This window comes from Sceloporus occidentalis, unplaced genomic scaffold (genome assembly GCF_023333645.1).
Source record: "Sceloporus occidentalis isolate IW3139 unplaced genomic scaffold, rSceOcc1.0.p SCAF_2, whole genome shotgun sequence".
Taxonomy (NCBI): domain Eukaryota; kingdom Metazoa; phylum Chordata; class Lepidosauria; order Squamata; family Phrynosomatidae; genus Sceloporus; species Sceloporus occidentalis.
This window is the reverse complement of record NW_028316982.1, coordinates 221,100,248-221,126,013: the sequence shown is the minus strand read 5'-3', so window position 1 is coordinate 221,126,013 and position 25,766 is coordinate 221,100,248. Positions and strand designations below refer to the sequence as shown.

General features: G+C 42.1%; 1 protein-coding gene across 1 annotated transcript in view; it reads left to right on the top strand.

The window, feature by feature from the left end:
- Nucleotides 1-21,402, top strand: part of LOC149319711 (T-lymphocyte activation antigen CD80-like) — a 40,113-nt gene extending 18,711 nt beyond the window's left edge. Inside the window, exons 3-7 of the mRNA XM_089508143.1 lie at nucleotides 7,873-8,208; nucleotides 10,633-10,914; nucleotides 12,106-12,231; nucleotides 16,223-16,353; nucleotides 20,952-21,402. Coding sequence (XP_089364269.1) covers nucleotides 7,873-8,208; nucleotides 10,633-10,914; nucleotides 12,106-12,231; nucleotides 16,223-16,335 — 857 coding nt within the window. The 3' untranslated portion in view covers nucleotides 16,336-16,353; nucleotides 20,952-21,402. The remainder of the gene's footprint in view (nucleotides 1-7,872; nucleotides 8,209-10,632; nucleotides 10,915-12,105; nucleotides 12,232-16,222; nucleotides 16,354-20,951) is intronic.
- The last annotated feature ends 4,364 nt before the right edge of the window (nucleotides 21,403-25,766 follow it).

The following is a 25,766-nucleotide window of genomic DNA, read 5'->3' as shown; positions in this document are numbered from 1 at the left end:
TACAGACCCCAGGATTCCACTGGATGTCGTCATGAAAGTTAAAGGCTGCTGCCACACTGTGGAAATGAAGCAGTTTGATATCACTTTAACTGCTAAAGCTCAGTGCTATGGAGTCTTGGGATTTGTAGCTAGCCGCACCACAGCTCTCTGACTGAGAAGGCTAAATATCTCACAAAACTACAAATCCCAGAATTCCATGGCATTGAGTATTGGCAGTTAAAGTGGTTTCAACCTGCTTCATTTTGGAGCTATTTTCGGGCAATGGGAAGTCAGTTTGAACGCAATTCGAATTCACGTAAATTCGCTAAACTAGCGAATTCACGTGAATGCGTTCTGTCCCCATTTTCTTTTCATTCGAAATTAAGAGAAATTCCTCCTGTGTGATAAAATCCAATGTGTGGTGTGAAAGGGCCTGGAGTCATGTTACAAAGTTAGTTCATTCAGTCGGAGGACTTCTCAGAGGCTTCCAGATGGCAAATATGCATTGATTATGGCGGGTTATAGACCGCCATGAAAGTACGGACTCAGTCCGTACTAGGGTTAGGAAGGTGCGGTGCTTCCGCACCCCCCTAACCCTAGTACGGACTGAGTCCGTACAAAATGGCGACTCCCCTTCCACATGGGGGCCGCCATGACGACGTCACGACCGCGCCAGGGTGCTTAGTGTGCCCTTTGCACGGACCAGGAAGGAGCTCCGTTTTGGAGCTCCTTCCTGGTTTGCGGCGCCACTTTGCTTCGCTGGGCGCAGCCTTCAGACGGCTGCGCCCAGCGAAGCAAGGGAGAAAGGGGCCAAGCGGCCCCTTTCTCCTCCTCCCCGCTGATGCGGGGTGTCCTTGGGACTTGAAGCCCCAAGGACACCCCTTTTCAGGCTGCGGGGAAGCGGCCTTTTGCCGCTTCCCCGCAGCCTGCAAAGCAGCGGATCGGGGCCTCAGAGGCTGCCTGTCTGGCAGCTGAGGCCCCGATACACCGGGGAAAGGGGCGGGTGCAGCCTGCCCCAAACGGGCGGTCTGCAACCCGCCTTTGTCATCAGTGTTGCACCTCTGTACGTACTACAACCTCCACAAAATGGATTGGCTCCTGGAAGGCAAAACTTCAGCCACAGAAGCCAAAGATGGTCCCTGGAAATTAGAATGGGTGGCCACATGAAAAAAAGGACATGGATCATATGATTTAATAATTTGCAGAGGAGAGAATTCCAGTAGGTTGTTTAAAAAAAAACATTCACACGCAACTCATAAAAAGATAGAACACCTCCCTTTTTTTGTTCCTATGGCCACCCTAATTTTGTAGCACCACATGCAGCATGGATTCTCTGCACAGGAATCCTACAGAGGGGAAGTTCTAATCTCCTTGCATGGGTGGTTCTTGTTCTCTTTTCTCCTGAAAGGACTCTCTTTCACCTCACTGTTATTTGCATGGTAGAAAGTGAAGACCAACCACAGAATCTATTCTATGTTATATAGATCTCATTTATTCATTACTCAAATGATAATAGTGATTAATATTACCCACCTGTTTTGCACAGTGACTTATGAAAGGATTAACTTATCAGTTATTAAATATTGTGACTGAACTTGGATCCTGCCAGTGTTGCCACAAGACTTGAAAACATTATGTTACTCAAAAAGGTGGGGCACTATAAAGTTCCCCACCAACTATGTCAGTGTCTTTAAATGTTGGAGAATTCTTCAGCTCAAAGGATGCTTTGCAAGAGGCTGGGTAACTTGAGGATAATTATGACCTATGTGGCTTAGCGGTTAAGACGCCAGTTCTGATAATTAGAAGATTGAAAGGTTAGCAGTTCGAGGCCCGAATGCTGCATGATGGGGTGAGCTCCTATCACTAATCCAAGCTTCTGCTAACCTAGCAGTTTGAAAGCATGCAAATGCAAGTAGATAGATAGGTACCACTTTTCAGTGGGAAGGTAACAGCGGCCTGTTACAGACAGCCAAAATAAAGCTGCTTCGAGTCACAGCGGAAGTATGGTGTTTCAATGATGCATGCGTCCTAAGAGTCCAGAAGCCGCACCAAAGCCACGCTCCAGTCCTTAGGGCTGGAGCATGGCTTTGGTGCGATTTCTGGACTCTTAGGACACATGCATCATTGAAACACCATACCTCCACTGTGACTCGAAGCAGCTTTATTTTGGCTGTCTGTAACAGGCCAGCGTTTGGTGCAGTCATGCTGGCCACATGACCACCAGAGCAGTCTTCGGACAATGCTGGCTCTTTGGCTTAGAAATAAAGATGAGCACCACCCCCTACAGTCAGTTACGACTAGACATTAATGTCAAGGGACTACCTTTACCTTTATACTGGTACTAATTTGCGAGAACTCCAAGTTTAATGGAATAAAGAAGGTTTTATTTTGAAACTGAACACATACACATACACATACAATTCAATTCATACAGACACAACCACAAAGAGCTAACTGAAATCAAGCTATGGAAATTGGATAGCAGAGTTTTAGAGATGTAGAGAGGGGTGATAATTATCTGTCCTGGAACCACAGTGGAATGTGGCTCAGACGAAGTCTGAGGGAGATACAGGGAGTGGAAGAATCTTTCTGTGCACACAAGTGGGCTGGATTTGGGACTGATATTTATATCTGAGATCCTAGCCTCAAGGAACACTTGGTGATATCTTGCACTGTAACAAAGACCTGATGGTCTTCTCACAGAATCAACAATGAGGTTCTGGAATGACTAGTGGCTTTAACTCCGAGTTAACAAAACAGCGATTGCATTTAGAATAACAGAAGGATAGCTAGACAGAGAAGTTGGATGGGAAAACAACCCAGGGAGTGGGGGGTTAGGCAGGAGATATTGGCTTACTCGCCTTAGCACCACAAGTTCTCTTTTGTCTGCAGTATGAGAGGATATTTGGGAAGCCTGGGGTGGGGGGAGGATGAAGTGATCAGCAAGCCCATTTAGCTTTCATTTTGGCATTACACAGAGTCATACACATGTTTTCTGGTCTATGTTCTTTTCCCGTGGGAAATCTCCCTGTATTCCAAATGCCTTTGTGACCTCTCAAACATATCCAGATCCAGACATAAAAAATTGAAAATATGGAAGCCCCAAATATAACACAGGGTATGTTGGGCATGCTAACAGTGATGCTGCCTCTCCCTTTCCAAGTGGCTGTTATGTTGCATACACAAAGAACAGACAATAAGCAGCACAGTGTGGGAGCCTTCTCTGCTCTGGTATCCTCCAGGTGTGTTGGATTATAGTTCTCACCATCCCCAGCTAGCATGACTGAGGTTAGGGAAAGCTGGTTTCTATTGATATGAGTAAGCTGTGGCAAGCCCTTCTGCTTGTGGGTTTCTGCACTTTCCCCTTCTTTCACACACTAAGAGATGAGTGAAAGCTTTCCACTTCAATGACTGATTAAACTGTGGGATATAAATGAATGACATATGTATTTTTCAGATGCCCCATATTTCATTAGAAACTACAAAAATAAATTCCTATCCAGATTTTTAAGTAATGTAGGGATCAGGTTTAATGTAGAGAAATAGAACAACAACAAAAAGAAAGAACAAGAAACAACTTCCACAAGAAATCAAAGGGAAATTTAAACCAAGAGAAGAAATATATGACCAGCAGGGGAAAATAATAATAATAATAATAATAATAATAATAAAAATAAATATTTCTATCCCGCTTCTTCTGCTTTGAGGATCGAGGTGGGTAACAACAAAGTTCATACAATACACAATAATAAAAACAACAAGCCCCACAAGACCCCAGCCCAACACTCCCTCCCAACTATAAAATTAAACAGTAAAACATGGTTAAAAGGCACATAACAATACATCAAAATTAAAAAAACAAAAACAAACTGCAAATAAGAAAAATAATAAAAGGAAAATAATAAAAGGAGGGGGATTCAAATGGTTCTGCTGGAAGAGAAAGGTTTTTGTCGCCTTTTAAAAAGTCTCGAGTGAGGATAATTGGCGAATCTCTTCCGGCAGGACATTCCAGGTTTTTGGAACGGTGGCAGAGAAGGACCTCCGGGAGGTCACCACCAGTCTGTTTTTTCTAGATTGTAAAAGGTTTTTCCTGGAGGATCGGAGTGTATGGGAAGGATTGTATGGGAGGAGGCATTCCTTCAAGCAGACTGGACCCAGGCCATGTAGGGCTTTATAGGTGATAACCAACACCTTGTACTGTGCCCGGAAGCTAATAGGCAGCCAATGTAGTGATTTTAAAATAGGTGTAATATGTTTGAACTTGGATTTTCCAGCGACCAGTCTGGCTGCCATGTTTTGTATCAATTGAAGCTTCCGGACGTGGCACAAAGGTTGCCCCATTGCAGAAGTCAAGACGAGAGGTTACCAGAGCATGTATGACCATTTCTAGGTCCTGCTGCTCCAGGTAGGGGCGCAACTGGCGTATCAATTGAAGCTGATAACAGGCACTCCTGGCTGTCGCATCAATCTGAGAAGACAGCTGAAGCGACAAATCCAGGAGCACCCCCAAGCTGTGGACACAGTCTTTCAGGGGAAGTGTGACCCCATCTAGAACTGGCGAACTTATCTCCATACCCGGATTGGGGTTAAATATCGCGAGTACCTCCATTTTATTTGTATTCAGCTTAAGTCTATTTTCCCTCATCCAATCCATTACCGACTTCAGGCAGTCATTCAGGGGGGGAGATGCCCTCCTTGGTCACTGAAACAGTCCGAGACATAGATAAATAAATTTGGGTGTCATCAGCGTACTGATAACACCCCGCCTCATGTCTCCGGATGATCTCACCCAGCGGCTTCATGTAAATGTTAAACAGCATGGGGGGCAGAATGGCACCCTGAGGGACGCCAGATGTCAGCTCTCTCATAGAGGAGCAGCTGTCCCCCAACGTCACCATCTGGAATCTGCCTGAGAGGTAGGAATGTAGCCACTGCAAAGCAGAGCCAGCAATTCCCAACTCTCTCAGGCGTTCCAGAGGGATACCACGGTCTATGGTATTGAAGGCTGCTGAGATGTCCAAGAGCACCAATAGGGCCACACTTCCCCTCTCAATGCACAGATGGAGATCATCGACCAAGGCGACCAGGGCAGTCTCCACTCTGTATCCCGACCTGATGCCAGTTTGAAATGGATCGAGATAATCGGTGTCATCCAAGACTGCTTTGAGCTGGTTTGCAACCGCCCTCTCGATCACCATACCCAAAAAGGGAAGAAGAGATACTGGTCGGTAATTGTTTTTGTCCAGGAGATCAAGGGAAGATTTCTTTAGAATGGGTTTCACCACTGCTAATTTCAAACTCGATGGAAAACAACCTTCCCTGAAGGAGGCATTGATTTTGGATTGTAGTAACTTCAAAGTTGCCTCACCTCCCTGGATGGCCAGCCATGATGGACAGGGATAGAGACGGCAGGTGGTCTTTTTTACCTTCCCAAGCAGCTTGTCTACGTCATCAGTACTTATAGACTGAAATTGATCCAAGATAACCTCATTAACGGAGTCACTAAACGCCTCTCTTGTTGACTCTGTACTAATGCCGGAGTCTAAGTCAGCCCTTATCTGAGAGATTTTATCTGCAAAGTGGTTGTTAAAGGCAGCAGGCTCTTGTAGATTGAAAAAGAGGATTCAAGGTGGAAGGAGTCTGAGTCAACGTCTTAACCACCTTGAATATATTACATGCCCAAGTACAAATAAAAAGATAATGGAAACAATACACTATAAAGCTATATAAAAGAGATAAAAAGATGACAGATTCATTAAAGGAAGAACCATTTGAAGACGAACCTACAATTTTAGAAAGGGAAGTGGAAGCTGCACTTTGAACACTTGGAAGAAATAAACGACCAGGAACAGATGGCATACTAGTAAACTGCTCCAGTCTACAGAGGCAGAATCTACTTTAGTTCTAACTAAAATCTATCAACGAATATGGAAAACAAAATGAAAGAATGGCCCACAGATTGGAAATGCTCAATATATATTCCATTCCCTGATAAAGTGGACACCAGTGATTGCAGTAACCACAGGACCATTACTTTGATCTCCTATACAAGCAAAGTGATGCTCAAAATTCCACAACAAAGACTTCTACTATATATGGATATAAAATGCCAGCTGTCCAAGCTGGATTCAGGAAAGGAAGAGGCACTAGGGAGCATATTGCAAACATATGTTAGATAATGGATCACACCAACAAGTTTCAGAGGAAAATCAGCCTATGTTTTATAGTTTATTTGGTGAACCTTTTACAAACCAAGTGCCCAAACTGCAACCCAGATCCCACTTATTTCTTGTGAAGTGCCACATCCCTCTGGCTTTCTAGTAACAAACTCTGGCACACTCTGTGCTAGGGCGACAGCACGTGTGCCCAAAGAGAGGGCCCTGAGTGCCACCTCTGGCACGCGTGCCATAGGTTCGCCACCACTGGTTTATAGTAAAGTCTTTGATTGTGTAAATCATGAAAAACTTTAGATCGCTCTTAAAGAAATGGGTCCACCACATCATTTAACTGTTCTGATGCATAACCTGTACTCAGGACAAGTGGCTACTGTCAGGACAGAATACAGAGAAATGGAATGGCTTCCAGTTGACAAAGAAAGGCTGAATTTTATCATCCTGTTTAAGTTATAGGGACACGACAGCTCAGTGGTTAAGATGCTGACTCTTGATTATTGAAAGGTTGGCAGATCGAGATCCAAGCACTGTGTGACTTGGAGGTCTCTCATTCATGAGGTTGCCATAAGTTGAAGTTGACATGATGACAGTTAACAACAACAACAAAAAGGGATTTGCTAGATTTTGAACTCTACATGGTGGTGAAAACACAGTCTTATATACAATCAATAGACTGTTGTCCACATCAAAGCCATTCAAAGCTTAAGCCACAATATCAAGACAATGAATCCCCCCATGTGAGCAGGGTGAGTTCTTTGGCAAAAACATTTCCCCAGTAACACACAAAAATGTTTGTTGGGGGTGGTTTTTTCAGTGTTCTTGCTCTAGAACTACATTTATACTTATCACTCTAGTCTCTCCTGCTCCATTCAGCACCTATTTAGAATAAAGGCAGTGTTATGAAAGCAGCTGCATGGATTATTCTGAATTGGCTTTGTTTGCTCTTTTTCATAATGTCATCACATAACAAAATTTGGCTGACTGTGGTGATGCTGCAATATTATTAATCCCTCCCCCCCATATTAAACATCTGGGGTAATGAAGTGAGAGGGGATAAGTCTAAAAATGTGACATTGAGTGGGGAGTGGAACAAGGAAATACTGTAGCCAGGAGCAGGCATAAACAATATCTAAGGTATGTTTTTTGGAGCGTTTGTGGATATATATATTGGAGATATTTTTTTTTAAGAATCCCTGCAGGTTGAAGTTTAAAGTTGTTATCCCCTGAATAAGGCCATAAAATATATTCGGGCCAAAACATATAGGGATATTTTTACAAATAAAATCATCTTTCTTTTTGGCATCCTGAGACTTTGGGTGCATCTACACTGTAGAAATAATGCAGTTTGACACCACTTTAACAGCCATGGCTCCATCTTACAGAAGCCTGGGATCTGTAATTTCGTGAGGCACCAACACTCTTTGCCAGAGAAGGCTAAAGACTTTGTAAAACTACAGATCTACCAATCTCTGTAAAACTAAAAATCTCAGGATTCCATAGGACAACATTTAAGGTGGCATCAAATTGCATTATTTCTACAGTGCAGATGCACCCCTTGTCTCTTTTCTACACCACATGTATTGGATGTTTCTTTTGCCTACCTCCCTGCTTCCCCAAAAGTATTGTATTTCAAAGGAGATGTGAGAGAGAAAAATTCAAGAGTATGCATTCGTGTCCTCAGATATTTGTGTTTATACTATCTCCTCCCCTTTGTCCTCAGGCAAGGTGATGACTGTGACAGCCAAAGTAGGGGATGAAGCTAAGCTTCCCTGCAACTCCAGAATACGACCTGAAGACATACACCTGCCATCTCACTTTATCTACTGGCAAAAACAAGTGGGAAATGAAGATCCCGATCGAGTTGTGATATCCTATGCACAAGGCACAGAAGAACATGATAGGAAGCACGCACATTACGGAAATAGGACCAAGATGAATGAGAAAAATTTTACACTTTCAATCTCCTCTGTGAAAGTATCAGATGGGGGCAAATATTGGTGTGTAATTCTAAAGAATGGGAAAAAAGGTGACGGGTTTATCAACTTATCTGTGGTGGGTAAGTACCTATTGACATGGCATCTTAAATAACAATAGCAACAGTTAACAAGTTGTGAAATCCTATTAATTTGTTATAACCAGAGCTTGTTCAGCTTGTTCAGTTTGCAATTATTCCTTATGCTTAGACATGTTCTAGGCAGCTTACAAAATAGAGCAAAATAGAAAATAGAAATCTCTGAACTGCTGAGCAACATTATGGAATGGGCAGCTATTCCATGATTCATTTGCTTCCATTTTTCTCTTCCTCTTCCCTGTCTCTTTCTTTGGCATTCTATGTTAAGATATGTGATTTATTTAACTCTCCTGACCCCCTGACTGCCATTTGATTTCCTTGAGTTTAGAGGTGTGTTTAAAAGCAAATTAAAATGTAGCATGTAATGTAAAAACAACAACAACCACACCCACAGCAAATTTAAACAATCAAGACTAACAGAACAGATTTTTTAATGGGGTCATAGAGACACATATAGCTCTTCTAGGTCTAGAATGCAGGCAGAGATTTAGCCTGCCCAGGTTGGCAGAGCACCAAATCCCATCCCAGCTCAGGAAGTTGCCTACCTGTGTTCTAAGAGATCCCTTGGTCATCATATTGACCACCTTTTAGCTTAGAATATACAGTTGAACCTCGCCTTATGCAAGGGATCCGTTCCAGACCCCCCCCCCCCCACGTAAGGCGAATCCCGCCCATGCTTGAGCTCCATTAAAGTGAATGGGGCTCGTGCATGCGACAGTGCGATGGTGCAGAAGCGCACGCACACCACAGGTGCACGCCCCATTCATCCAAATGGGATGCGCCCCGCACACTCCTGCGCGGCTTGAGCACATAAGCTGAAAGCCGCATATAGCACGCCTGCATATAATGCAGGCGCACTGTACCATATATACTCGATTATAAGTCAACCTCATGTACAAGTCGAGGGCAGGTTTTGGGGTCAATATTTTGATATGACCCATGGATACGTTGAGGGTAAACCTTAGGGGCATGTAACAAAGAATCTAAAGAATAAAGCAAAGGAAAACAATGCCAAGGAACTTACAAAATTCCAGCAAGCATACCTGTGTTCACCCTAAAGTATGGATGAATGAGAGAGTATAGAGGGGGATCAGTGTTTCCAGGACAGATTACACTCTTGCCTTTCACCAGGGGATGGTTGCTTTTTAAAAAGCAGTTAAAGCACAGTATTTACATTCTGGTTATTCGTTCACACTATGTTATAAACCAGTTTGCAAACTTGTATAAAAGGGGGTTGTTTACACTTGTGCCGGTTTTTCTCAGCCCAAATTCCAGGGGGCAGCACAAATCCCTCTTAACCCAGTTCTTTTGGAACTGGGTTCTTCAGCACGTCTTTTCAAAAGAACCAGTATTTTTTTTTTGCCAGCCGTCAATGGGAACTTGGAAGGGAGAGGTTAATGTGCAAGGGGCAGATCATGCCTACCCCTTTGCTCTCTCCCTGCCAGCTAAAGCCAAAGCCAGGGAGAGACTTCTCCTGGGAAGATCCCATTAGACTTATACTTTAAAATAATAATAAATAAATAAAATTTGACAGCTTATGCATATCTTTGCTATTGCATGGCTGCAGTAGACAGCACCTTTAAATACTGGCGTCATCGGTATGACAAAGGTGTGCGTGGTTTGATTGACATTTTAAAAAAATCTATCAGTGGGGGTAGGGGTTAGGGGGCAGAAATAAAACCACAGCAGACTCTGCTCCCAAGTTGGTTCAAACAAAGCTCTTGCACACATTTCATTTATACCCCGCATTTAAACCTGTGGGGATTTCTTGGCTGAGAGAGTGTGACTTCCCTCAAAGTTAATCTATCCTTGGGGGTTACTTGGCAAGGTTTCTTCAGAGGGGCTTGCCATTGCCTCCAAGGCTGACGGGGGGGGAGGATTCCCCCCAAACAGTGTGATGTAGATGTGCATCATATGATTGACAGTTTAAAAAAAACCCAAGAACGATCAAATGGCGACTCCATTTTAAATCAATACAAATGGTAATATGAACTTCATCAATGTTAAATTGCCATGGAGAGGTTCAATTGGAGTGAACATAGTGGGAACTTTGATTTAGTATTGCATCACTGAATCTCTATGGATCTACTAATCATAAAAATGCTAGTGTGAATGAGCCCATTGACTCATAGATAACTTGACTCTAGTTTTGGGGGTCAATTATTTGACTAAAATTTCTAGACGTATACATGAGTATGTACAGTAGACTGCTATCTTTAGGAGAAACACCATGAGTCAACTGGGATTTGCTAAAAATCACATTATTGTTCCTGCACAAGAGACATTAAATTCAGTGGAAGAGAAACAATTCTGATGCACAGTGTTTTTAACATTTATAACATTTATAACTCTCAGAACTAGTGTTACCTCAAGTTGGGTCTTACTTTTTTTCTCCCTCTCTCTTGCCAGCTCATTTTAGCAAGCCTGCCATATATGCCGAGACACCTCCTAATACCTGTGGCCCCACTCAGTTGACACTGAACTGTTCTTCTTATGGAGGATATCCAACACCTAAGATGCTTGTATCCATCAATAATGTCACTGTGGAATGGAATTATACTGTGACATTTGACAATCAGACTGAACTTTATAATGTTACCGGCCAAATGCAGATCAACATGACTGAAGATATCTTTGTCCAATGCTTAGTTGTGTATGCTGGATTCGAGGAATCTGTCAACCGCACCTGGTGTAGGTTCATTATTTTTTTTATAGACACAGTTTTAATTAATTGCAAAAGGGGAATTTGCATACTTCCATCTTCCCCATGGCAGTCTCCCAAGCCCCTGAAAATGCTACACAGACAGCCCTACTAAACAGATTGAGCTGTGCTCTGTGGTGCTGAGAGATCCCCACAATTCAGAGGGTTCTTCTGGAAAAGTACCCCTTGTTTTCATAGAAGGCAAGTCCTAAATCCAAATCACTGATTGTGAAATCAGTGGAACTTAAGCTAGTGCTGACTAAAAACATGTGACTTTCAAACCATTTATTATTAGACATTACTAATTCCTATAACATTTATTTAGTTAGGTAATGAGAAATTTCTCTGTTTCATGGATTCCTTCTCATAACAGTACCAAAAATGCTAGCAAAGCATAGATTGGGTTGCATCTATTTAGCTGAACCAATGCGAAACAAAACTGAGCTATTATTTGGAATTAATGTGGATATTCCTTCTGTCTGGTGTAGATACACAACAGATACTCATCTGCTTCAGCTTGGTAGGTGCTGTCCATTTGTTTGCTGATTTATTCTTTTATTATATTTTAGGCTAATGACAAATTGGGCAGATGATAAAAAAATAGAAACATTATGCTAAAAATGGCAAAGTAATAGAGTGGCCATTTGTGTGTGAACAGCTCAGAGCTTAAGGATATACTAGAGATGAGCAGTACTTAATGAAGAGCAGATTGGCCATATTTTCTACATGGAAGGTTTCAGGTTGAAGAGAAGGAAGCCTACCTTGTGTGCAAATCTTGATTTAGTTTCTGGGAGTAAGATCCAAAACACATAATCCAGTTTGAGACTGCTTTAACTACCCTGTCTCAATGCTATGGAGTTCTGAGAACTGTAATTTTATGAGACATTTAGCCATCTCTGTCAGAGGGTTCTGGTGCCACAACAAACTACAATTTCCAGGATTCCCTAGCACTAAGCCAGGGCAGACTCAAAGTGGATTATTTCTGTAGTGTGTTTTGGACCTAAGACATGTTCAATTGCCTACAAGTCTACTCTTAAGGAATTCATGCTGAGTTCAGTGGAGCTTATTTGCAAGTCAGTGAGTTATAGGCTTACAGCCCCAGAATCCTTAGGATATTATGGAACCTTTGAGTCACTGTGTGCCTGAATGATTCAGTAGTGTTTTCAACTCTCTCATTTTAGCTATACAAAAGGAATGTGCATTGCCTCTACCACCTGCCTCGCCTCTTCCACATGGGATCATTCTGGCTTCCTCTGTAGTCTTCATTTTTCTTTTAGCTGTGCTGATTGTAGTCCTTCGACAGTGTGGTAAGTACAGATGCCTTTATTTCAAATCCCCATTTCATAATGAATCTCATCAGGTGACCTTGGACTAGTCACTATTTCTCTCACACTCTCTCTGTGTCTTTAATGTCACTGTCTCTCACCCTCATCTGTCTCACATGTTGAGAGAATGAAGTGAGTGTTGTGGGGAGGCATTGCTGGAAGAAAGATGGGTTATAAATGTATGGGGTTGCATCTCCCAGTGAAACAACATCTGTCAGCAACAGAGTCTCTTTTCCATCTATAGCCTCAAAAATGTCTCTGCAGGGTTAAGAAAGTCCACTTACAAAATGTTGGATGTAACCTATAATAAATACACTCTCAGAAGCCACCAGAGCTTCTGTAAGGTGCTTCCATAGAAAATGGCCAACCTGTTTTATTTTTGCTGTGTTCTACTACTTCCCATTACCTTAGCTATTTCTATATAGATGATACAGAGCTTAGGAATTTTCCAAAGGTAAGAATTTAACCAGAACTTTAGAAAGTTACTTTTTAAACTACAGCTCCCAGAATCCCATAGCCAACATTATTACTGGACTAATAGGCTAGAAACAGTGTTACAGTCATAACATGAAAGTAATAAAATTATTGCTTATTAAGTTAGAGTCATAAGTGTGACAGAGTTATACCTTAGTTTTTTAGGGGAAGGAAGGAATTGTAAACAGCTGGTTATTTGTAAGTACAGTCACCCTCCTAATGCGCAGATCTGAGATCCGTGCCCTTGAATATATGCAGAGGGGTGACCTCTGCTATTTGCAATGGCGCGCACACCCAGGGGCATGCTCCATTCAAGCCTATTGGGCTTGAATAAGTGCGAGCCTCTGTTTTCGTGGGGGTGGGGGTGGTCCAGATCGGATCCACGCAAAAACAGAGGGCCAACTGTAGTTACTTTCAAGCAATTGCCATCTCCCTTTCTGGGTGCTTTTACTACTTGTGAGACTACAGACCTTTTGTCTAAGTTAATAGCAGGCTGGTTTCAATCTTGTTTCTTTAAAAGCAATTATATGGTAAGGTAGCATAAGGCCACAAACTCTCTAGAACATTTACCACCTTCTAGGAACCTTTCATCTTCCATATCCTTCCTTATCATGTGCACTATAATGTAGAAAAGTTTTTAAAATCCCCTATATTAACAGCATGCAACTTTGAAAATAAACCTGGCCCTCTTAGGCCTTTATCACATAAAGCTTTTCATCTATTACAAGAAGAGTTGTTTGTAAAAATGGCATGTAACTGAGATTACTCTTCCCTGTTACACTTTAGGAACTATTACAGGATTGCAATCATACACAGCATTTGGTATTGCCCACCCAGTACCTCCTCCAGGACCTTTGCCTAGTTTGGCACACTCATGTGTCACCTGTTAGAAATCTAAATGAAAATAATGCTACATTTGAAAAGACCTCCCCGTACCCAAGGGGGGGGGGGCTTCCTGATCAGGATAGATCAGATTACTAGGTTCAGACTTAACGAATTGCAGGCAAATGAAAGCCAGGGGCTAGTCTGATTATTTCTCTGATTTATCCTAATGCTGGGTTTCATCTGCTAGTAATTAATTAAGTCTGAAACTACAATTAACAAGAAGACCAAATAAAGATTTAATGAAATAAATGCTTTTTTAAGCTGTAAAACAATTTTCCATTTATATTTCTAGGTAATGTGTATGTAATGCGTATGTGTGAGCAGCCCTGGACTATGAAGTGGGGGTAAAGTTTTGATTTCTCTGACATGCCCCAGTTGAGGAGGGGGTGGACCTTTGCTAATGCTTTTTTTTCTGTAGATAAAAAATGTTTCAAAGTTTCTCAGTTACTTTACTAATTGAAAGGAAATCAAATTGAAATTTCTGCCCTTTCTCCTGATCTGATCACAGGGCACCTAAGTCACACCAAACCACTGCCACTGACGACTCAAAATCACGTTAAAGTGCAATTGAACTTTTGTACTAGAAATTGTAGCAGAACAGTAGGAGGAAAGGAGCTCATTAATGGGGTTTTGTGTGTGTGTTACTAAAACAAAATGCTTTCAAAATGGCCTCCCATGAGAGAACAAGAGATGAGGGATGGCATAATGTGATAAGCCCCAACCAAAGACATTGTTGTTGTTGTTTGCTGCTGTGTGCCTTTGAATCATTTCTGACTTATGGTGACCCTAAGTTGAAGCTATCATGGGGTTTTCTTGACAATATTTGTTCAAAGGAGGTTTGCCATTGCCTTTCCTTGAGACTCAGAGAATGTGACGTGCCCAGGGTCACCTAGTGGATTTCATGGCTGAGCGAGGAATCAAACCCTGGTCTTCAGAGTTACAGCCCAACATTCAAACCACTATGCCATGCTGGCTCTCAAAATTATCCTGGTGTAATTGGAATTTCATCTGATAGAGCCCCTTTCTTTATTACAACCATGAGTTCCAAATGCCTCCAAGGATATTATCCTTTCCACTATGTCAACTGACATCTATGTTAGCCTTGGACCTTCAAATTCTCCCTTCAGTAATGAGAAAGTAGATTGCATTATCTGATTGATTTAACCTTTGCACTACTGATGATCCAGTCTCTTCTTTGATAGACTTGGATAGTACAGTTGGCCCTCCATTTTTGCGGGGGATCTGTTCTGGACCACCACCACCCCTGTGAAAATGGAGACTTGGCTATATTCAAGCCCCATAGGCTTGAATGGGGTGGCGCGTGCCTGTGCCATGGGGGGCATCCCATTAAAAATAACGGAGGTCACCTCTCCCTGAATATTCAAGACCACAGACCTCAAGTCTGCGAGAAAGGAGGGGTGACTGTACTTAGAATGGTAATTTCATCTGCTACTACAGAAGCAAAGCATAGCAATAGATTTTCTTGTTTACATCAGTTTTGGTTTCTTTTAATAGAGACTTAAATGATTTAAGTTTTTATTTAAACACATGTACACTGTTCAGTATCTGCATAGATATAATAGGGTAGTAGTGGCTAATACACACACACACACACACACACACACACAAATGAGAGAAAATCTTGAGGTCTTTGACATGCTGTTTGACTGGAACTCCTACACCCTTTCCCCCCACCCATGAGTCAGCTGTAAGTCAGAACCAGCTTGAAGGCACATAACAACAATAACAACACAGGCCTTTCACTTACCTTCTGAACAACCTATCAGTTCCCCCCACCCCATCCTAGTTTCTCAACAGGAAATATTTTTTGTTTCCTCAACCATTTTTATTTGCCAAGTCCAGAAGGCCCAGAGCTTGGAAATGCTTCTTTTTATGCACTAAAACTCCTAGATTCCCCCATGCTGGCTGGGGGATCTTCCCTATGAAAACTGCTCTATGAACACTTTTATGTTGTCAGAGTATAAGTGGATCAGCGGGGAGCTGTAGCTCAAAAAGTAATGGTCAGGATCCTACATCAGGAGATGCATGTGTATTGCTTAGCTAGCTCTCTATAGCTATATCTCCCAGTCCACCTTGCGTGTCCCCAAGTGTGTCCATTTCCACATTGCTGGAGAGCAAGATGATCAACAGAGATATGTCCAAAGACTGACAAGGGTGCTTGGGATGTCGCTGCAGAGGATGTCTTTGCAGCATATCTACCTACAAGAAAATAGTTGGATGCATCCTCATTGATCTCTTCATTCTCTGACAACATGGAAGTGTCCGTGGGGAAGAGAGCTGTATTGCTTATACGGAGGGTAGTGGGAGGAAGGGGGGAGTTTTGTTTTCACAATCACAACTTAATCATGATTTTGACACTATTGCCACAATCATTTCCCCCCTTACTTTACCTGGCATCAGTTGCATGGAGAGAAGGAGGTCCATTCTGCTGATGATTAAAGCATAATTCATTGAGGTCTCCATCAGGTTTGGAGGGGTTGGGCCAGAAGAAATTACTTAGTTAAGTATAACCTGGTACAGGATTCCAGTTCTCATTAATAAAGACTGTATTTCCTGCTGTGGTGAACTGACTGATGTTTCTCCTTATCACTAGCCTGTAAGCATTTGAGGTCCTCTCGTCCTATCAGTGCTTTCCAGCCAGTGGCAACAATTGAAATGGCACCCCAGCAGAAACTCAATGGGACATCAGAAGAAGTATCTTTCTAACCATACAGACCTTGTGAGGTAGGTTTAGTTTCCATCCAATACTGGATCTTCCACTACGTGTGTATATGTGTGTGCACCTTCATGTTGCCTGTTGACCTATGACAATTCCATGAATTTCATAGAGTTTTCCAAGGCAAGGAATACTCAGAGTTGGTTTTGCCAGTTCCTTCCTCTGAAATATAGCCTGGTATTTATTGGCAGCCTCCCATCCAAGTACTAACCAGAGGGCTTCCAAGATGGGACAGGATCTGATGCCTTTAGGTATATGCCTCCAATTGGATCTACTCTAGTCCAAATAGAGTAGATCCATGGAATCAATTGCTGAATGATAAATCATTCTTTATGTGAATCCCATTGAGACTAATTGAAACTAGCAATTGACTTACATACAGACACAGAGAAAGCAAGTGTGATGTATTATTATTATTATTACTATCACACCTTTTTCCCAGTTTGAGTGTTAGACCAAGAGATCGGGGTTCAAATTGCTACTCAGCCATAGAAACCCAATGAATGATCTTGGGCAAATCACACTCTCTCAGCCTCAGAAGGCAGCAATGGTAAACCTCTCTGAACAAATATTGCCAAGAAAACCTCATGGAAGGTTAGCCATAGGTTATCCTGTCTAACATTACTTGAAGTTATTAACCAGCAACAACAATACAAATGCACACACATGCATGTGTGCACATGAACATAAATTATCATTAATTTATTCCTCAAAAGAATCACAGAACTGCATGTAATGTGCTCTCCCAAATTTCCAGCTGGAAAAGTTGAAAGGAATAATAAAACACCCAAAATACTCACATGTCTCTTCCCTTTGTAGATCCTTCCACTGGCTACCAGTTTGGGCCAGGGCTCAATACAGGGTTTTGGTACTTGTATTTAAGGCCCTGTACTTTAACCTGCCCCAGTACCTGGCAGCTCAGCTAGTTGGCATTTTTCATCTAGAAATTTAAGACCTGTAGGCAAGGATTATTGGCAGTTCCACCAACACATATGGCTCTGTCAAGGCTGTAAGCTTTTCAGGATCTGGCTCTGCCTTTGTGGGACAGTCTTCCTTTGTACTTCCAGCTGGAGGAGGATCTTACCCATTTTCATAAAGGGTCGAAGACCTTCCTCTCTGATTTGCCGGATTAAGCTGCTGATAATAATAATAATAATAATAATAATAATAATAATTTGTTTTATTTATATACCGCTATTCCAAAGATCATAGCGGTGAACAGCAAGTAAGCTAATTAGCAAGTAAGCTAATTTGCCCCCAACAGTCTGGGTACTCATTTTAGCGACCTCGGAAGGATGCAAGCCTGAGTCGAGCTTGGGCCCTTTTGCTGGTCTTGAACTCGGAACCTTGTGGTTTCGAGTGAATGGCTGCAGTACAGGCATTTAACCACTGCGCCACCAGGGCTCCTTCACAAATAATGGCATTTATTTTGTTATGAATATAATGAACTGAAGATTTAATTCTCCTTCTCCTGCACAGTCTTTGTTCCACGCAGTCTGCCAGTACGCCGGGCTGCAATGAGACCAACCTTGCGACCAGCTGGAGCATCTCTCCTAATGGTTGATGGCTTACCAATATGCTGGTGGTTACCCCCACCAAAAGGATGTTCAACAGGGTTGTGCCTGATTGTGCCTAAGGTTGCCAAAATGGGTAGCTACTGATGAGGTGGTGGGGATTCTGTCCTTATTATATTATATTATAGTGTTTTATTGTTTCTCTCTTGATTATATATATATATCACCCTTTGGTGAAAGGTGCACAATAAATAAATGTTGTTGTTGTTGTTGTTGCTGCTGCTGTTGTTATTATTACTGGTTTTCTAAACTAGAAACATTCCAATGTAATTAAATTTATTAATTTATTAATTTCCGCCTCTCCCCAAGGTGCAAGGCAGGTTACAGCACATTAAAATACAAAACACAATTAAAAACACATAAGCCCACCGTTAAAATGCAATACTATACAACCATTAAAACACACTCATAAGAACACACACATAGACATTAAAAAGTCATGATTTAAAATTGACTGAATAGGAGCCAAATTGACTGGTTAGGAGCCTTAAGCCAAAGGAGGAATAGGGAATGCCTCCCGCCACACCCCTATTAAGCAAAACTGATTACTCCAGAAGCTGTGCATAGGGTTCTGTTTGGACAGAGTCCAAACAGAGTCCAAACAGAGTCCTAGCTAGGCTTTTCTTTGCAGAATATCTCCTGGCTTGGGCAATCCCAGTCAACAAGTGGTAAGCAGCAGACTGAGTTCTTCCTACTCAGCAGCTTTCCTTGCAAATGAGCACCTAACCCAGGTGTTTAGAACACTTGGTTTGCTGGGAAGGGAAATGCTGCATCTCTGAGAGCATTATGAATAATACAAGAGAAACAACTACCACTACCCATTTAAAATTAGGTATTCACTCATATTCAAGTGACAACTAGAGAACACCAGCTAGGATGTTTCAGCTCTCAGAGGTTTTTGTAATTAGTAAACAAGAGAACCAAAAGTGGGCACATACACATTCTTAATCCACTCTGGATTTAGAAATGCCTTTCCAAAAGACTTATAAATGCAGAAAACAAAAACTGCCAAGCTGGCTCAAACCCAACATCCATTTAATCCAACATCCTTGCTCCAGCAGTGAGAAATCACAAGTAAGGCACAATGAAGAGATGACCATCCTTTGTTGTTTTGATCACAAATTCAGCAATCATGGGTGGTGTGCCACGGAATCTCCACGCTTAGTTACCCCAGCTAATAGGCATTAATAAAGCAATTCTGCATAAGTCTGTCTCCGTTGGGGAGGTAGGGTAGTATCCATAGTTGTGGTTATCTGTTTTGTAGCAATAAGCTCAGTGAGTTGATGCTATATTGTTGCATTAAGAAGTATTTCTTTTGTTTGTTTCATGCTTTCTTTGAAAGTGATTATAAAGCTTCAAACACACACACACACACACACATTCATCCAGGGATTGGCCATGCAACAAAATACAAAATACACTGTACTTTGCCTAAATGAGAGCTTGCACAGCCTCACACAGGACAGAGATGGCCTAGATCTCAAAGGGAGTTGGTGATTCTGCTAATGTGTATGACCTTTTAAAAGTAAGGCCAACAAAGCTCTGTTCATATTTCAGCCCCTTTCATTATACAAAGGATAGGAGAGCTCTGCGTGCAGACTGTAGGGGGTTTCCATCCATCCTTGCAAATGAGCACCTTGCAAAGGAGCATCCTTGCAAATGAGCTTTATAACAACTTGTCCTTTCTGACCAGATATAGGAGGGAATACAGATTTTTAAAAATTTAATGGCCTGCATAGCACTGAGCTGTGCTCTGCAGGCATGAAAACTGTGGTATAGAATTGAACTTTGTATTGCAAGTAGGATTGCCAGACTGGATCCAGGATGGGGCTCTAGTAACTTTAATCCTTTACAGATCTTGGAGCAGGATGAGATAACATAAAGTTCCCTGAAGAGGAATAAAGGCACTTGTCCTCACTGACCTTCCAAAGTCTTACTTTCAGCCATAGCTTTCTTCTCCTAATATGATTGTTGTCTCACCAGTGGAGAGCAGCAGGAGGGGTGCAGAGGAGTCCCAGCACCCAGCAGTCCACCTCACTACAAGAACAGAGCTGGATGCTCCTGTGCACATCCCTACTGTCCATCAATAAAGCAATAGTCATATTGGAAAGGAACAGCTGTGGCTGAAAGCTGGGGTTTGGAAGATGAGGGAGGACAGGTCCTTTACCTCATCCTGCTTTGAGATTTGTTAAGGATTAAAACTATAGGACCCTGTCCAGATCTAGCCTGGCAACCCTAATTGCAGGCCTGCGAATGGTTGCACTGGAGCTTGCTCTTAAGTAGGCATGCCTAGATTTGAACTGGGCTTTGTATGCATGGGAGAGGGGATGTCAACATGTAAAAATTACCATCCACCCCACCCATGTTGCTTTGGTCCCATCCTGTGCTTTTAGCCTGGCCCACTTCTCGAAAGCAGCCCCACATACTCTTCCCAAATTGGAATTAAGACCCCAAGATGAAATAGTTTCCCACTTTTCCGTTCTTGAAAGATCAGATCTACCTTCTCAAGAGAATATGCCACTGGGATGAGGCAAGGAAGTATCCAGTTATTCCCTTCTTTTGTGATTCAGTGACTGTTAGAAAAACAAAGAAGGGGCAATGCCATGTCCTCCCATGCCATTCACTGCACTTTTTCCCATTAGCTCCAGAAGTTGCCAAGCTCAAACTTTTGGAGATTTGTTGGCGCATGCAGAGGATTGCATGGAAAGGGCAAAGGCAGGGGGGAAATAAATGCTCTTGTGATAGTGGAATTCCACTTGTGAAATGCTGGATCTCATCCAGCCCTGAAGTGGTGGAATGGACTGTGCCAATCAAGTGTTGAATCACAGTTTTAGTTGATAGCTTTTGTATTACAGAGAGCTTTATTGTACAGAGTAAGCTTTCAAAACTGGCCAACTGAAGTGGTGCAGCTTACTTTGCCCTCTCCATTTTCTACTATCTTCTACTGCCCACTGTTGCACGTATAGACAGAAGTCACACACAAAAAGTGTGTGAAAGCCTCTGCATTTAATTTTTTTTTTTTATGTTCACAGATCTCCATGCTTCAGCCTCTGCTCTGCAGAGGTGTTTGCTGACAGAATCTCATTTTCAGCTAGATAAAGATTGTTGGGGGAGAATCGTCCTACCAGGAATTTAATGGTTGTTGTGAGCAATGAGCAAAGCTGTATGAACTTTCTTTTTATGTACAATATGAAGAAATAATGAAGCTGACATGCAGCATGGTGCTTTTGATTCTTCTGTCTGCAGGGATTGCTCTTGGCGACTGAACAGTTAATACACTTTTGCTGAACTAGCCTTAATTCTAATTGCAATAGTAAGGGGTACGTTTAGTATAATAGTGAGACAGTCTCACAGTTCATTAACTATTCCATACAATTGGCAGCAGTAGAATTGAAGATAAGCATATGAGCTCTGATGTTGGATAAAACTTGTCCAAATAATATTATTGCCTGCTATGTAGGGAAAGAGTTGTTCTATTTTGGAAATTCTTCTTAAATGAAGCTTTGCCCATTTAATCCTTCTCACCTCTTCATTTTATTTAGGGCACCTACAATGTATAATATAGCCGTATAATCCTATTGCTACAGCAGCTGTCGGATAGTCCTTCGAAAGGGACAGATGTAAAGGTAGCATATACTGCTTCCTCATCGGCCACATTAATATTTTGTATATACATTTGCTACTGCTCCAATAAGCTTTAATGGTGTTTATAAGCTTTAATGGCACTGCTACATGCATGTCTCTGTGTCAGGATTTCAGTGGGCTTAAAGTACTATTAAATTTATGTTGGACTGTGCCCTCTGGGTTAAGCAGATACTTCTGTTACAGACAATAAAAGGGAAAGAATTCAGAACTTTATAGTGATGAGGCTAATGGCGGGGTGGGGGGGATGAGTGGGTTAAACCTAAGTGGAAAGGTAGTAGAGATGAGCTAAAGAAATAGAAGGGGAAATTCTGAAGATTTGCAAAGGTCTGTAATTTGTTGGGCTGAAGCAGACAGTTGATAAAGGGCGGCCTCTGGCCACTTTGGCCGTGATCATGCCAGGGCCGTGGCAACTGCACAGTCTGCTACCAAAGTGAGCCGCCACCACAGATACCAAGCAGCGCCTGTTGAAGTTGGCTTAAATTGACAACTTTTTACTCAGTCTTTTTACTTGGCCTCAGCACAGCTTTTGGACGCTTTGAGAGCGTATGTCATCTTATAATTTAAAATTTAAAATAGTGAGTGATGCTAAGGAAAGAGGGGATTTAAATCTTCCCAATAGTAAACTGTATTATGAAACAAGTTGTTTTGTGTGGTTGAAAGAATTAATTCACCTTGGAGATGAGAGTCTTTTGGATCTTGAAGGTCATAATTTAAGATTTGGCTGGCATGGTTATCTTTATTATGACAAAGTCAAGACACATGTTGGATTTAAAAATCATTGTATCAGAAAAACTCTCCTGCAAGTTTGATATAAACAAAGGTTCTTTTCTAAGATATTTTTAGTTACCTCAATGCAGGAAGCTTTCTTTAAGAATGAATGGATTAAAAAGCAGAAATGGTTACTGTATATACTCATGTATAAGTCTAGAAATTTAGGTCACAAAATGGACCTCAAAAACCTGAGTTGACTTATCCACGGGTCAATGTAAGAAGTGTATCTTAACTCTTAATTAAAAAAAGGAACCATCCCCCGGTGAAAAGCAGAATATGTGAAGCACTGACCCCCTTTACTCTCTCATCCATCCAGCCTTAAGAGTAAGCACAAACAGTTACGTTTGCCGGACTTTTGTAAGTTCTTTGACATTGTTTTGCTTTGCTTCATCCTTTAGATCCTTTGCTATATGCCCCTGAAGTTTACCCGGGGTCATAGCAAAATCCTTATTTTTGTCCCTGAAACTTGCCCTCGACTTATACATGAGATCGACTTATAGTCGAGTATATACGGTATATTATAAAGATCTTCAGTCGCTGGAACAAGATAATTGGGAGTGTAAGTCACAAGAGATGCTTTTAATTGGTTTCCGTATTTGCAACTTAAAGAGAGTTAAACATAATAAGCAAGATCTTGTCAGGCTGGAGGAAATAATTTATATTTAGAATTGTGTAAAGAATGTGAACATGTAATTTAAAAAGTATAAATGCCTTTTGAAACTGGAGACAGAAAATGAATCTGTAAAAGAATACATGATAAGGTGGGCCTTAAATTTTGGACATAATGTGCAAATGGATTTATGGGGGGAAATGTGGACTAGAGATATAAAATTTATTCTGTGTAGGAATCTGAAAGAAAAAACACTCGTCCCTCCACATTCACTGGGGATAGGGGCACAGGATCCCCATGAATGTGGAAAAACCACAAATAGCAAAAACGCTATGTTTTTATCTGAGAGACCACCTCTCTAGGAATCTCTAGGTTCTTCAGTGCGACTTTAGGTTAAAGTTAACCATGAAGTTGTGCTGGAGGACTTAGATATTCCTAGAGAGAACATATTAATAAAATCTGTGAATAATCCAATCAACAAAAGTCAAAGCCACAAGTGGGGAGGGATGAGTGTATGTATAAATGACACGCAGGTGGTAGTTAATGCCAAATCAGTTGTCAAAAATGTCTAAGAAGGTTTGAAATCAATGTTGGAGTCAGGATAAAGGTTATTATATATATGTGGTGAACTTGTAAGGTGAAATCTAAGATTTATATGTTAATGAAAAGAATTATAAAAGTAGATTTTACAGTGTCACCAGAAATATTTTTGTTAGTTAATATCAATAAAGAATTGGACAAGAAATATGAACTACTCCTTTGATATATGATAATAGCTGCAAGAATACTGTTTGCACAAACCTGGAAATGGACAGAAATACCAACAATGGAAGAGTGAGTTATAAAGGTCGTGGACTTTGCTCAAATTGCCAAACTGACATGGATTTTAAAAGATAAACCGTCTGGATAATTTTTGAAGGACTGGAAACTGTTTATGGATTTTTTGAGCAGTAATAAATAAATAAATAAATAAATAAATAAAATATTTATTTATATACCGCTTTTCCAGGGATCAAAGCGGTTAACAGCATCTCATCATTACAAAACACAGTAAAATTACAATAAAGATTACATTAAAATACATATCATAAAGTACAATTTGCCATCCAGCTAGCTACAATAAACATACCACATCATTAAAGGAGGGGGGAGGGGGGAAAGGAAAGATGGTGTTAGGAACAGTCAGGGAAAGCTTGTTGGAATAGAAGGGTTTTTAACCCCTTCTTAAACTGGACTAGGGAGGTGGCTAAGCGGAGCTCGCTGGGAAGTGAGTTCCAGAGCTTGGGGGCAGAAGTAGAGAAGCCCCTCTGCGATGTCACGGCATAATTAGAGTCTGGAACCCTAAGTAATTGCTTCCCAGCCGATCTGAGTGTGCGGGGCGGATTATATGGAGAGAGGCGGTCCTCTAAGTACCCTGGGCCCAAGCTATTTAGGGCTTTATAGGTAATAACCAACACCTTGTATTGCGCTCGGAAGCGAACAGGCAGCCAATGTAGATCTTTCAGCACTGGTGTTATATGGCTGGCCCTGGAAGTACCAGTGACCAGTCTTGCCGCCATATTCTGAACCAGCTGTAGCTTCCGAGCATGGTACAAGGGTTGCCCCATGTAGAACGCATTACAGAAATCCAACCGAGAGGTTACCAGAGCATGTACCACTGTTTCAAGGTCTTCCCGGCCCAGGAAGGGTTGCAGCTGGCGTATCAGCCGAAGCTGATAACAGGTGCTCCTGACCGTCGCATCCACCTGAGATGTAAGGTGGAGCGATGAGTCCAAGAGCACCCCCAAGCTGCGAACTGTATCCTTTAGGGGGAGCGTGACCCCATTCAGGATAGGTGGAGAAACCTCCAATCCCAGGCCAGGGGAACCTATCACAAGTACTTCCGTTTTCTCTGGATTCACACTGAGTCTGTTTTCCCTCATCCAGTCCATTACCGAGCTCAGACAGGCATCAAGAGAAGTGATGCCATCCCTGGTCACTGAATCAGTCGGAGGCACAGAGAAGACTATTTGGGTGTCATCAGTGTACTGATAACACTGCGCCCCGTGTCTCCGGATGATCTCTCCCAGCGGTTTCATGTAAATGTTAAATAGCATAGGGGACAGAATGGCTCCTTGAGGGACACCAGATTTAAGGGCCCTCTTATTAGAGCACACTTCCCCCAGCTGCACCATCTGGAATCTGCCCGAGAGGTAGGAGTGGAACCACTGGAGCGCAGTGCCCCCAATTCCCAACTCCCTCAGGCGTTCCAGAAGGATACCATGGTTGATGGTATCGAAAGCCGCTGAGATGTCTAAGAGCACTAACAGGGACACGCTACCCCCGTCCATGCCCAGACGGAGATCATCGACCAGGGCGACCATGGCAGTCTCAACTCCATAGCCTGCCCCAAACCCAGTTTGAAATGGATTTAGATAATCAGTATCATCCAAGACTGATTGAAGCTGGATTGCAACCGCTCTCTCGATCACCTTCCCTAAAAAAGGCAGTAGCGAGACAGGCCGATACACTCGGCCCCCGGGTTACGAAAATAATCCGTTCCGGCGCCATTTTCGTAACCCGGAAGTCTTCGTAAGCCGAGAAACCCATAGGCGCTAATGGAGGGAAGCCGCGATTTGGTGCGAAATAGCGCCAAAAAGCACCAAAAGGTTATTCGTAACCCGGAATAACCTTCGTAACCCGGAAATAATTTTTATTTTTTTTTTTTCGTAACCCGAAAAGTTCGTATCCCGGCGCGTTCGTAACCCGAGGTATGAGTGTAATTACTATGCATCAGGGGGTCTAGGGAGGGCTTTTTTAACAGTGGTCTAACTACGGCCAA